The sequence below is a fragment of the Onychostoma macrolepis genome, chromosome 22 (genome assembly GCF_012432095.1).
Source record: "Onychostoma macrolepis isolate SWU-2019 chromosome 22, ASM1243209v1, whole genome shotgun sequence".
Classification (NCBI taxonomy): Eukaryota; Metazoa; Chordata; class Actinopteri; order Cypriniformes; family Cyprinidae; genus Onychostoma; species Onychostoma macrolepis.
This window is the reverse complement of record NC_081176.1, coordinates 26,698,077-26,711,873: the sequence shown is the minus strand read 5'-3', so window position 1 is coordinate 26,711,873 and position 13,797 is coordinate 26,698,077. Positions and strand designations below refer to the sequence as shown.

Sequence of the window (13,797 nt, the reverse complement as noted above, 5' to 3'; positions counted from 1 at the left end):
GCAGCGCGTTCCCGGGTTCGTAGGATCACAGAACTCGCTCCTCCACTGTGAATAAATCGCCATCTGAATCCATGAGTTTTATCACTGAGATGATATGTAAATTTATTTTTACAGACATCCATACCGTCCAAATCAGGCTTGTGAAACAAAAATTTCTCTAATGACCCCCTGTAAAACTAGTCCCGTCCGAATAGGGCTTTATTTGATCTTGACTGCTTGCCTCCCAGTGTGCATACTATCCATCCTAAATTCTATGTGATATTAGTAATTTTCAATATTATTTAGGACAGATAGGGTGGATAGTATGCATACTGGGACGCAGGGACTGTGTATCATACATCCAACTTCAGTATTAAGCCCTATTCGGACGGTAATTGTCTCTCATTGGGATGTAAGTGATTTTCACCATTTACAGGGGCTAGTTGGTGATTTTAATGCCGTGCGAATCCAGGATGTTGGTGTTTATCTCTCACCACCCCCGTAAAAATCCCCAGCTGAAATACCTACTGTTTTTTGACAAACCAAGGTCGTGTGGTAATTTAATTGCCGTCCAAATCCACATCTCTGAGTTTACGAGAAGAAATCGATTCAGAATTCAGTGTTTAAACCCTTTCTGAGCACTCCCGAACACCGTAAATTTGTACTTTGGTGTAATTTGCATACATATTTATTTCTGAAATGCTGGAAAGTATTTAAAAGAACAATACTTCACAACTGCTCACAGCGACTGGGAGCAGAAGAGAAGAAAAGCATGTAAACATTCGAAACGGGTCTTTATTATGGCAGCAGCAAGTATGCAATACAATTTAGAAGCCCAGTAGAAACCATCACAGAAATTCCAATGGTTTCCATTAAAATACCATTATAAACCATTAGCTTTTTCCAGTAAAACCATTACAAAATTTCTTTTTGTAGTGTGTTTTGGGCATTTTTCCAGTAGGATTTAACATCCCACCAATAGAATCCATCACATACCAGAAGACACCATTATAGTTTCCATTAAAACCAATACAATTCCCATTATAACCATTACAACCATTACATTTTCTATTGTGTTTTGGGCAGGGTTCTATTGGTTTTTTCAGCAGGGATTCACTACACATGTCCTAGTCATCTCATAATACATGCTCCTGTGACGAAGTTACTTTCACTTTCTGTCTGTGTACATAACTAAGGGCTAAAAGATACACATTTAGATACAAGCAAATACAACTTATAATTGACTGTTAAAGTCAGGTGGTGTGTCCACCAATCACATAATATATCAGAAGTGATCACATATCAGGACAATTAGAGAATTAAATAAATTGATAAAAGCATCCCAGTACCCCTAAAAATAATGATTAAACATTTTGAAGTGTGCTTTAACGCTGTGTCAGAATATAGACCACTTTGTATTGAAGATGTAAGTTTAAACCACACAGATCACAAACAAGTTTAGAAATTTGTCAACATTTACATTCATGCATTTGAAAGACGCTTTTATTCAAAGCAACTTACATTGCATTCAAGGAATATATTTACATGATCAGTTCTTGCTTTACCTGGGAACTGAGCCTGTGTCTCATTTGGTTGCCCGTTGATGGCAACATTAACCTAAGTTGCTCAGCAACATTGCTCAAAAAGTTGCCCCCTGTATCATCAGCCTACGTCCCCCTTTCAACAGATGGAAGAAGAATGGACTGAAGCCATTTGAAGCAAAATATGCTTGAGTCTTTCTCAACACTAACTTTTCAGAGACACATTTTCAAGCACCTGGTCTCAATGTACTTTTTCATGCAGTGTCCTAGCCGGACGATGTACTATATTATATTAATATAGGAACATGCTACACAAAGTTTGACAGCCATAGATATTTTCTTCACGTTGAACAATACATATTCATTTTTTAATATTTAGAAACCTAACAAATCTCTTTTTGTGAAATGTTTTGGTTGAAAATGTACTTCAAAAAGTTTGACATTTTTAATTGTGTCTCATCTTGTAATTATTCGTCCTGTTGTTTAACATCACACAGAGACACTGAATAGTTATAAAGCATAAATCCAGCATAGAGGGGTTCAGTGAATGTGGTGTTGAATGTGTGTAAGTGTCTGAGTGTGTTTGTGTCAGAGATGCTGTAGAAGGACAGAATCCCGGCCGGCTCGTCCACATACACTCCTACTTTGTTTAGGGGAGGTGCTGGGGGAGGTATATGTATTTGAACAGCATTATGCTGGGCAACCAGTTTCTCCCCAAAGCAGCCTAGAATCCAGGATTTTTCATCGCCTCCAAACCAACAGCCACAATTTTTATATGACACTGCCACGTCACCCTCCCCGCTCCATTCAACCTCCCAGTAACAGCGTCCAGACAGACTCTCTTTACACAGAACCTGCTGATAGTGCTCAAATCTCTCTGGATTATTAGGATATGGCATTGGATTTGAATTATATAACAACTTTTTGTTGCCCTCTAACAGAGAGAGCTGATTGTGTGCCGTGTTTGGATCCAGTGTGAGATCACAGAAATCTGCACACAAGAAAAGTGAAGAAATAAGAAATAAGAGCACAAAATATTTACATTTACATTTAGTCATTTAGCAGACGCTTTTATCCAAAGTGACTTACAAATGAGGACAATGGAAGCAATCAAAATCAACAAATAAAATACAAGAGCTATAACAAGTCTCAGTTAGCTTAACGTAGTACAGGTAGCAAGGCTTTTTTAAAATTATATAACAAATAAAAAGAAGACAGATAGAAAAAGAATAGAGCAAGCTAGTGTTAGAGGCCTTTTTTGCTTTTTGTTAATTGTATAATAAACAAAAAGAAAACAAATAGATAGAATACAAAAACATTAGAAAAGCTATTGTTAGTTTTTTTGTTTTTGTTTTTTTAAGAAAACAAGCAGTAAATGAATAAAGAGCAAGTCTAAAAGGGATAAGTTGTAATTTTTTTAAGAATAGAATTAGAATAGAGAGAGCTAGAGTTAGAGGGTCAAATAAAGACGGAAGAGATTTTTGAAGATGGCTAAGGATTTAGCTGCTCAGATTGAGTTGGGCAGGTCATTCCACCAGGTGGGAACATTTAATGTAAAAATCCGTGAAAGTGATTTTGTGCCTCTTTGCTTCTAGAGGCACATAATCTGAAGTAATGAATTTAGGTAAAGAGGTGCAGATGGTTTTGTAGACAAACTGATAAAACAGAGGTGTGACGTGCATTCTTTTTGGCTCATTAAAAATTAATCTTACTGTCGCGTTCTGGCAAATATGAAATAAATTAATATAAAATAAAATATAAAAATATATTCAAATATGTTCAAATATGAAGAAATCAAATTGGCCTTGGATCTACATTTTAAATAAATATTTTGGCCACATGTACACAGTAAGCATTTTATACTCGAGACCTTATTCTGATCTTCTGAAATGCTGTCCTGTGAATAGAAAGTGCGTGTGTGTGCGTGTGTGTGTGTGTGTGTGTGTGTGTGTGTGTGTGTGTACCTACATTTGTATAGTCCTGCTTTAATCATGTTCTCTCCCCCGTGATCCAGACTGTCAATGAAAAAAAAAAGCATGTGCCATGTTCTATTCATCTAACTTACCAAAAAATGAATAACAATAAATGAAAAATAAAAAAATACAATACAAAAAATAATATAAAATAAATAATCAATAAATAAAAAATGCTGTCCATCCTTTATTAATAATGTGACTTAGTTAACACTAACAAAAATAATAAATACTGTTACAAATGTATTGTTCATTGTTAGTTCATGTTACTTAATATTCACTAAATGTTAATGTGAGGCAAGGGGCACCAGGTAAAATCTTGCCTAGTGCAGCAAATTGGCCAGGGCCGGCCCTGCACAGAATTACAGTATTTAAGTATTCTCGCAAACAAAATCTGTTATTTCTTGGGTGAACGTTCAGGGAACTGAAGGGGAAAACATCTGATGTGTTACAACATATTAGATCCATGCATTACAGTAGGTCTTAATATATAGGCGTCTGTCTCATTAATGTTAGTCTAACAATAAAAGAAAAGAGGGATTTAGTTGCTGCTCTTGACTGAACTGCTTTTGTAGGTTTAATAATCAATTTATTTGTAATGAACACACTGAAGTGATTTTTATATTTGTTATTTGTTTTTCTTATTCGAATGCTTTTGTTTAGATGTAAAATGAAAAAAGTAATACACTATTTGTTTCTTATATTTGTTCTACTGTTGTTGTTTTTTTTTTTTGCATCTGTTCTTATTTTTAATAGCAAAATAGACTTAATAGACTTTGCTGACACTATCGACCTCAAACAGGTGTAGCTCAGTAATTTTTTTACCTGATTCCAACAAATAATACATCATTTTGAGGGTCATTTAATTAGTGAATGAAAAACTAAAAATGACTCATTTTTACATGCCTTTACTTCCATAGAGCAATTAGAGTTATATTTGTGATGTTCAAGTCGGGGGAAGCATGATGCGCAAAAGGGGCATTTGCAAAGGTTGTAGGTAAACATGATTTATTTTTGTAGTTCCGCTGTAGCGCTGTGACACTAGTAGCGCAAAAACTGCCTACCCAAGCTTTAACATAAAAACACTGGCTATGTAAATGTTTAATTGGATTGTTTTCTTCTACTGGAGTCACATTCTCAGAAAATCTATTTTATGTATATTTTGCTTGTGGACACATCAACATAAACACATCAGCTCAGTCCCTTAGAGTTCATGAATGAAATCATATAAGACTACATTTGATTAAAAAGTTTCCATGCAAACATATCTAGATTCCATCATACCAGAGTTGTTCCAGTTTGCAGTTTGGATCCGTCTGTCTAGCTATGAGCACTGAATCTCCAGGGTGATTGTAGCTCAGATCCAGCTCTCTCAAAAAAAGGTTTGAATTCAGAGCTGAAGCCAGATGAGAGCAACCTTCCTTTGTCACCATACAGCCAGATAATCTACAATGACAGACATCTTAGGAACGAATGAATGAATGAATGAATGAATGAATGAATGATTTATTTAAATTACCTCAGCTTCTCCAGTTGACAGTTTGGACTCTTCAGTGCATCCGAGAGCAGCTTCACTCCTGAATCTTTCAAGTCATTGTTACTCAGGTCCAGCTCCTTTAGACAGGACTTTGATGATTGTAGAGCAGAAGCCAGGTTTTCACAACACTGATCAGTTAAATGGCAGATGGACAATCTAAAGAGAAGATCAAATGATTAAATAATAGACCTTTATGTTCACACCACATTTACAATGCATTTGATGCTTTACAAAACATTGCAAAAGAATGAATAAGAGTTTTAGTGAGCAGTGTGACTTTCAGTCAAATATGCTCCTAAAGTGGTACAAATTTATTGGATATTATACTTGATCTGTGACATTGCAAAGGTTTTTACTTTACATTGCACTGTTAAATGATGCTGTAATATTATTAGAAACTGTGGATGTGACGTTCCACTTTTATCCAACATATTCACTCTATATACCGTGTGAAAAAAAAAGGTAATAAAAATAAATATACAAAAGAATCTGACAAACAAACCTCAATATTTTTAGTTGACAGTTTGGACTCTTCAGTGCATCAAAGAGCAGCTTCCCTCCAGAATCTTTTAGGACATTGTTACTCAGGTCAAGCTCTTTCAGAGAGGAATTTATTTGTAGTGCTGTAGCCACATATTCACGACACTGATCAGTGAGTTTACAACCTGACAATCTAAAAACAACAATAAATGGTTAATTACCACTTTGCATAATACCACAATCTCAATGTTAACAACTGTCCTACACATTTCAAAGCACTATTTATCACAATCATAGTTGATCTCTCTAGTGCCCTGTTTACACCTGGTATTAAGATGCATTTTGGTTGATCGAATCACAAGTTGACAAGGGAGACAGATTCCCATTCACACCTGGTGTTTTAATCCGTCTCTTCTGTTCACTTTCGACCACTTCTGTCCTGATTTCTTTTGAAGGAAGGGTGTATGTGCCAGTGAATGAGGGCTTTTTCTGAACTTTCAATCTAATGTTGTGAAATAAGCTCATGCAATTTATAAGCCAAATGCCGTTTTTTTTTTTTAAAGATATTTTTAAAATGATTGCTGAACACATATGAGTCAAAATTGTGCTGAGAAAAAAAACAAAACATTAGTCACCTATAAATTGTCAGCAAATACTTTGAATTTTACCAGTGTTCAGAAAAGAATAAGATACAAATCAGAAAATGTAAGTATCTATAAAATTATAGTTCAAAATATATATACAATTATAAAATAAAACAGAAAGTGTAATTGCATTCGTTATAAACAACATAAATTATTTGTTTGCACAAGAGGCTCCAGCGTGATCACGGATATTGTCCTTTTCACAACAGGGAAAAAAAATATTTTGATTTACTAAAAGTTTACTTTCATTTATATATACTCACAATAAGAACAAAACTGTGCCTTTGAAAAGTAAAGAAAACAAACAGGATGCACCTTCAGCCATCTCGGTTTCCTTAAACTTTTGGTGTGGCCATAAACAATGAAATGAAACAGAGTTGTTCTTTTTTTTTCTTTTGTTTTGTTAATTTGTTAATTATGTAACTCTAACATAGACCTGTTTATTTTATTCTTATCATTTATCATTTTATTCTGCTTTTCTAAATTTTCTCCTGCACACATGCAAAACTAACCCTCTAAAAATAAAAATCACATACACTCATCTATTCTAATTTAAATTTAATTTATAATTCTAATTTTGTCGGTTAATGGATAGGAAATGAACATGATAATGTTAATGAATTAGCTCCATCAGCGGAGAGTAGGTGAAATTTAGTGGCTGTTTGAACGCATTGGTCGAATATGTTTACAACTGGAAGTGGCCAAAAGTGGACAAGCTCAAAAATGTTTTTGACCCCATTCACAGCTGTATTTAGTGTAGTCCATTTGTGTTCAGATTGATGAAAAAACATCTTCATACCAAGTGTAAACAGGGCCAAGAAAGTATTAAAAGACATGGGCAATAAACTGTGATTATATTAAGATTACAACTCATTGTTTACTTCTCTTAATACAAAATGGCAAATGCCAAAAATTTACAGGGCTTTGCTGCAGTTCCTCACAGCTGGTATCAGTCTTCTTCTCCCTTCATCTGATGTGTTGAATTTCATGGGGTTCAGTTCATCCAGCACCTCATCTGACATCTGTAGCATGTAGGCTATGGCTGAGCAGTGAGGGAGAGAAAGTTTCGTCCATGAGAGTTTGTCTGAATTCACAAATCCCTGAATCTCTTTGTAGAGTTTCTGATTATTCAGTTCCAGCAGACAGAGGAAGAGATTGATAGATTTATCAGCTGAGAGTTGTTCATCGCCAATAATTTTATCTGTAATATATGTTGTGACAAAATAAATGGCCCCTCCATTCCTCTCTGTGTATTTTAGTAGATCCTTTAAAAGTATCTGATGGGACCCCAGTGAGATGCCCAGCAGGAAGCGGAGAAAAAGATCAAAGCGTCCGGCCTGCAATGATTTATCAATTGCGCCTTTGAGCAGCATGTACAATGACATTTGCTCAGATTTGTAAAATGACTTCAGTACTTCCTTTTTGTTGTTTATGTGACAGTGAAACACATAGAGAGCTGCCAGAAACTCCTGAAAGCTGAGATGAATTAAGCTGTAGACTTTCCTCTGATGAATTACAGATTCCTCCTTAAATATCTCTGAGCAAATCCCAGAATACACTGATGCTTCAGTGACATCTATGCCGCTCTCAATCAGGTCCTCCTCATAGAACATCACATTGCCCTTCATTAGCTGATTGTAAGCCACTTCAGCAAGTTTCACAATCACTTCTCTGTTGGACTGCAGGAGTTTCTCCGGATCGCTGCCTTCATACTTCTGATTCCTCATGTTTATCTGAATGAGCAGGAAGTGGATGTACATTTCAGTCAGAGTTTGAGGGATTTTTGCATTGGTATTTTGTTTCAGGAGGTTTTGAAGCACAGTGGATGAGACCCAACAGAAGACGGGTATGTGGCACATGATGTGGAGGCTTCTTGATTTTCTAATGTGTGAGATGATTCTGTTGGCTTGATGCTCATCACTGACTCTCTTCCTGAAATATTCCTCCTTCTGAGGGTCATTGAATCCCTGAACTGTTGTCAGACGGTTGATGTATTTTGAGGGTATCTCATTGGCTGCTGCTGGTCTGGAGGTGATCCAAACGAGAGCAGAGGGAAGCAGATCTCCTCTGATGAGGTTTGACATCAACACACCCACTGATGAAGTCTCATTTATATCAGAAACTTTATCATCGTCTGAAAACATCAGTGAGATTCTGCTTTCATCCAGACCATCAAAGATGAACACAACTTTACATTCTTCATAAATCTTTGAGTCCAGATCTTGAAGTTCAGGATGAAAGTCCAGCAGAAGTCTGTGAAGACTGTACTGGTGATCTTTAATCAAGTTCAGCTCTCGAAATGGAAGCACAAACATGAAATCTACATCCTGATTGGCTTTTCCCTCGGCCCAGTCCAGTATGAACTTCTGCACAGAGACGGTTTTTCCAATTCCAGCGATGCCTTTAGTAAGAACAGTCTTGATTTTGTCTTCCTCCTCACATCCTGGTTTAGGTAAAAGTTTAAAGATGTCATTGCAGTAGATTGGAGTGTCTTGTGTTCTGGCTGTTTTCTCCATCTGTAGCACCTCATGTTCTTCATTCACCCCTTCTCTCTCTCCCTCTATGATATAGAGCTGTGTGTAGATGCTGTTCAGGAGGGTTTGATTCTCTTGTAGTTTGATTCCCTCAAATAAGCGCTCATACTTGTTCTTCATTCTGGTTTTGTGAGTGGTTTTGATGGCATCATCCACTGCTTGGTAAGAATCCTGCAGGTCTCCAGAAACTTCATTGTTCCCACTGCAGAAACATCAACAAGGAAAGCAATTAGAATATTTCGTCTACACTTAACGTCAAACAGAACAAAGGTGTTTAAAAGGTTCTTCACTGCGATGCCATAGAAGAACCATTTTTGGTTCCACAAAGAACCATCTCTCTCCTGTCTTTTTATAATCTGAAGAACCTTCTTTCGCCAACAAAGACCCTTTTGTGAAACAGAAAGGTTCTTCAGATGTTAAAGGTTCTTCCATAGCATCGTGAAGCACCTGTATTTTTAAGAGCATACCATGCTCGTACGCCACATACTGTAAATATATACTGCAAATTTTATCTCTAATATGCATGTATTCTTTGTCCAATTCAGGCAAAAATCTCACATGGCTCCAGGGGTCACTGCTTGATCCACTGAATTTGTAGTCTTTCTAGACACGTAAAAAACAAAAAACAAGCACTCATACAGTTGCAATTAATATCTTGAATTTTGTACGCATTTTTATTCATTTTGGTGGCATTTCCAACCTTACGTGAAGCTGTTTTACACCAGCTTGCTTGTTGTTATGCTTGATGGAGGACTACTGCCTAAGATAGGCTGGCGGTTTTATTAATGATTTAATTTCATAGCAGTGACAAACACATTGCAATCTGGCTGTCACCAATGAAGACCGATCAGGAAGATGAGGATGCTGCGTGTGTTAAATGTGTTGGCTGTCACTGTGTCATTCATTGTGAAGGCTGTGTCATCTAATCTAGTCAAAGGCCAACACTTGGGGTCTATCTGTGCATGTGCATGGCCTTAGCCAAAGCAGTAATTTAATAATTGTATCCAAAATCTTTTATTGTAAAAAATATGTTTACCTAATATTGAATGTTTGTAACAGACATCCACTCTATTGTGCGTTGGAATAAGAAAACCTCTCTTTCTCCTAGACACAGATAAAGCAATCATTTTGTTTCTTAGTCCTATCTGTTGTTTGGTGTTTTTGTCTCCAGTTCTGTAAAATGTATCTCACATGGCTTCAGGATTCACAGCTTCATTTTTGAAATCAATGTGTCGATCAAATGAATTTGTAGACACACAGCTGGGACATGGTGCACCTCCCTCCTCTCTCCCGTCATAGCGGTGCTCTTTAGTAGGAGTGCTCTCCTCCATATCCATGATTTCAGACCCGTCTCTAGAAACATAAATGAGACACAGAATCAGGAAGACTGGCTTCTTCCAATTAAAGGCTATTGTGACATTTAAACCCTTTTCTGTCATTTCATGGTGTGGAAGATGTTATGTATATTTTTATTACATGTACATCTGTATACTGTACATCTCTATATTAGATCCTGTACCTGCAGTCTCACTCATAGTCAGTCAGAGTGACTGATAATCCTTTTTTGTAGCATGATCAAGCTATCCAGCAAAATACAATCAAATGCATTTCCTCACACTCTACACACAAATTACCAAATAAGGCCATTTCACACTTTCCCATGTTCTGCAGACAATAGTTTTTTGTGATACTGAAAGAATGAAGAATAATTGCTCAAATCAAATGAAGTTTTTTATTTTTTTTATGAAAAAAAAACTTTATAAAAACATAAGGAATACACCTAAGGTGATGAAAGTTGTGTTGATACTGAATAACTCACTAGATATATTAGAAAAAAATAGATATATTTTGAAAGAAAAAAGTGTCACTATGGCTAAATAAGCAATAAACATAAAAAACAATAAAGAGATGCAAACAAACCTCTTCTTGTTTATGCGAGTTAAATTATTCAACAATATATAAATATATTTTATTATAATATGTATATATATATATACAACAATAAATACCTGTAAAGCTTTTTAAAAGCCGTTTTACCTCCTGTTGTCAGGCCATGTTGTCACGTTTCCGGTTTTAGTTTCACTTGTGAAAGTGCGTACCTGTGGAAGCTGGTTTCTCATTGGCTAGTGAGTTTTGAAGAGACAGTTCCTGTTCCTGCAATTTGACGTCCTGTGGACGGAGTGAGTTCTGAGGAGAAAGACATGTAAAAACAGTTTTACAGTTACATTTTAATTGTTCCTCTTTTTTCTTTTTCTTTTTTTAGCCTTTGTGTCACATTTTTGATGGTGTAGAGTTAATTAACGTTTTCTTAGATTACATCAATTGTAATGTCAACACAACATGTTCTTGTTATGAAATGAGTAAACATGATTTGGGCTCATAGCCCATGGCTATATGTTTTTGGGTTTGTGTTAATAAACCATGTGTTTTTATAATTTCCAAAGAAGACGTTTGTCTGGAGTGCATGATCTCAAAATGTTTATTGGTTTATACCTTTATTGGTTTAAACACATTGTATGAACTGAATTTACAGCTGGAACTTAAGGTTAACAACGGCGGAAAAGAAAAGAGAAAAAAATCTAATAGTTATTTACCTGCTTGCTTCTGCTTTGCGAAAAAAGGTGGGCACTAGTGCCAAAAGTTGTCATACTATATTCCCACCACTAGATGGCGGCCCAGCTCTATTAAATTGGATTGTTTACTAGTCACCGAATGAACGTTGTTGTAGCACAGTTGGTGTGCACCTACAGCCCAACAGATGCTGCTCTCAGTTTGAATGTGCGATATTCATATTTATATTACATGCATTTGAGACTCTGATTTCCTTAGCCTGTGTCACTGGCATCAGTTATAAACTGCAGGGATTGACTGACAGCTTTCTGCTTGACATGCCACTTCCCACAGAGCTGTTGTGTGGCGTGACTCACAGTGCAATAGTCGTGAGCAATAACTCTACATGCATATCAATAATGCACGCGTCCTGTGAGTCATATAGGCTACAGCGCACGTGCATGTTTCTGGTCAAGACATGAGCTACTTTGAAGGACAAGACTGCTGATAGAAGACCCAGAAGGTAGCTAACTCTTAAGTAAATAAATAAATAAATAAAAATGAAATACATGCATACATACATACATATTAGCAGCACTATTATTTTGTGGAAACTTTAAACAATATCTCCTTTTGTGTTCCACAGAAAGTGCTGTCTATACCAGCTTGCAGTTCTTCATGTGCTCATACACACACACACACACACACACACACACAAAGGTCCTGTTTGCTCTTGTTCTTTGAAGAAGTCATCTGTGATCAAGTAGAAAGTAATTTTCTCAGTCCACAAATTGATCGATAGGCTTTTACAAATTACTATTACAATTACAAATTGCTGTTACTATTACAAATCATTTCTATTTAAATAAACACTGTTCTTTGAACTCTCTATTCATCAAACAATTCTGAAAAAAAAAAATATATATATATATATATATATATATATATATATATATATATATATATATGTTATCCTCAAAACTGATAAGAAGAAATGTTTCTTTTTAGCAAATCAGCATATTAGAATGATTTCTGAAGGATCATGTGACACTGAAGACTGGAGTAATGATTATGCTGAAAATACAGCTTTGATCACAGCAGTAAAATACATTTTAAAATATATATAAAAAAGTTAATCAGTTATTGTAAATTGTACAAATATTTTTAAAATATTTCTGATTTTACTGTATTTTTATTTTAAAAAATGCGGCCTTGGTGAGAGACCTTTAATAACATTTTTGAAATATCTTACCAACCCCAAACCTTTGAACAGTAGTGCATGTTTTTCCACATAATTACGTTGTTTTTTTGTTTTTCATAAGATTCCTCAGTAAACTTTTAGGAGTCCAGTCGCATAACCTCAAAACTAATAAACATGGACTAAAAGCCCCCAAATTTTTATATAGATTTAATGACATCTCAAAAACAACATTTTGTTGAAGCACATGGTTTTTGCTGACAAAAAGTGTACAAATACCCGGTACAGTGTGCTGCTGTATCAGACTGCACACTGCTCTATGGAGGCCTCAGAGGTGAGTAATGGCAGTTTGTGTGTATGTGTTTGTGAGTAATGATGAAGCAAACGGGTCACTTCCTGTGTGCTACGTAATGGGACAGATGGGTCAATGACAAATCCCAATCTAAGGATCCAAACAAACACATTCACACAAAACTAAAGGTGTTCCTCTCTCTTCTCTCGCTCTAACAACGGTGTGGCGAGACTGGGCGTAGCATTCAGTCACACTGTTTCTTCACACATTAGCAAGATGTCCCTGATGAACTGGAAAAACAGCAAGAGAAGCTAACAAGGTGTTTTTTTTTCAGTTTTTTTTAGAACATGAATGTGCTGACTGCTGTCTCGGTTCGCGACATCAACTGACACCTCCGTTCATGTGTGAGGCTGGTTTGTGCACTGAATGCAAAAAGCTCACAGATACATTTCCTGTCCTTCGTATTTATCTGTGCATGTAATGAGCCCGAGTGCATTTGGTGAACATGACGTGTGGTGTTTGTGAAAAATAACCCTTTCTGGGATCCAATATCAGTATAGACGCCATCCGTTGAAGGACAATGCAAACTCAGAAAGTTATTTGTGTTTGTTTTGGTAAAAACGTTGATGCCAATGCTGCTGATTTTCATCAAAAATTTTAATTTAGAGACTAGTGTAACCATCGAGCAAAAAAAGACCTTACTCTCTCATGGAATATTCACGTGAAAACAAAATAACTTCCTGTCAGTTGCACCAAACTGTTAGGTTTTCAATGTTTTAAAATATTACTAAGCGAATGACACCGGAAGCCAGACACATTAAATTTACAAAATGGCCGCGCCGGCTCTCATGGGAAAAATAAGGTGGATAGAAAGTGTGTGTAGGCTATTTTTGAATAGTCAATAGACGACAAAACATTTTCCTCAAAAGGTACACATTTAGACATGATTAATATTTACGTATTTCAGCAAAATTTACTCACTCGTTGTTGAAAAGTCGATGACGATTTGAACAGAAAGCGCCAAAACAGTCACGTGTGCATGAGAACTGACTCAAAAGGCAATTTCTAA

At 36.1% G+C, this 13,797-nt stretch overlaps 1 protein-coding gene across 4 annotated transcripts; it reads right to left on the bottom strand.

Annotated features, from left to right (window-relative positions):
* Positions 1–773: 773 nt before the first annotated feature.
* Positions 774–10,753, bottom strand: LOC131530593 (NACHT, LRR and PYD domains-containing protein 3-like). Of its 4 annotated transcripts, none has more exons than XM_058760951.1 (9): positions 10,726–10,753; positions 9,880–10,041; positions 9,247–9,291; positions 7,073–8,890; positions 5,533–5,703; positions 5,013–5,186; positions 4,778–4,939; positions 3,489–3,535; positions 774–2,511 (listed from the first exon to the last, which is right to left on the bottom strand). In XM_058760951.1, exons 2-9 carry the CDS (start codon positions 10,023–10,025, stop codon positions 1,988–1,990), a joined length of 3,087 nt encoding a protein of 1,028 aa, XP_058616934.1. In that variant the 5' UTR covers positions 10,026–10,041; positions 10,726–10,753; the 3' UTR covers positions 774–1,987. The 4 variants fall into 4 exon arrangements, with proteins under 4 accessions (XP_058616934.1, XP_058616933.1, XP_058616931.1 ...); XM_058760950.1 differs by having other exon boundaries at positions 10,698–10,743; XM_058760948.1 differs by lacking the exon at positions 10,726–10,753 and having other exon boundaries at positions 9,176–9,792; positions 9,880–9,962.
* Positions 10,754–13,797: the final 3,044 nt, after the last annotated feature.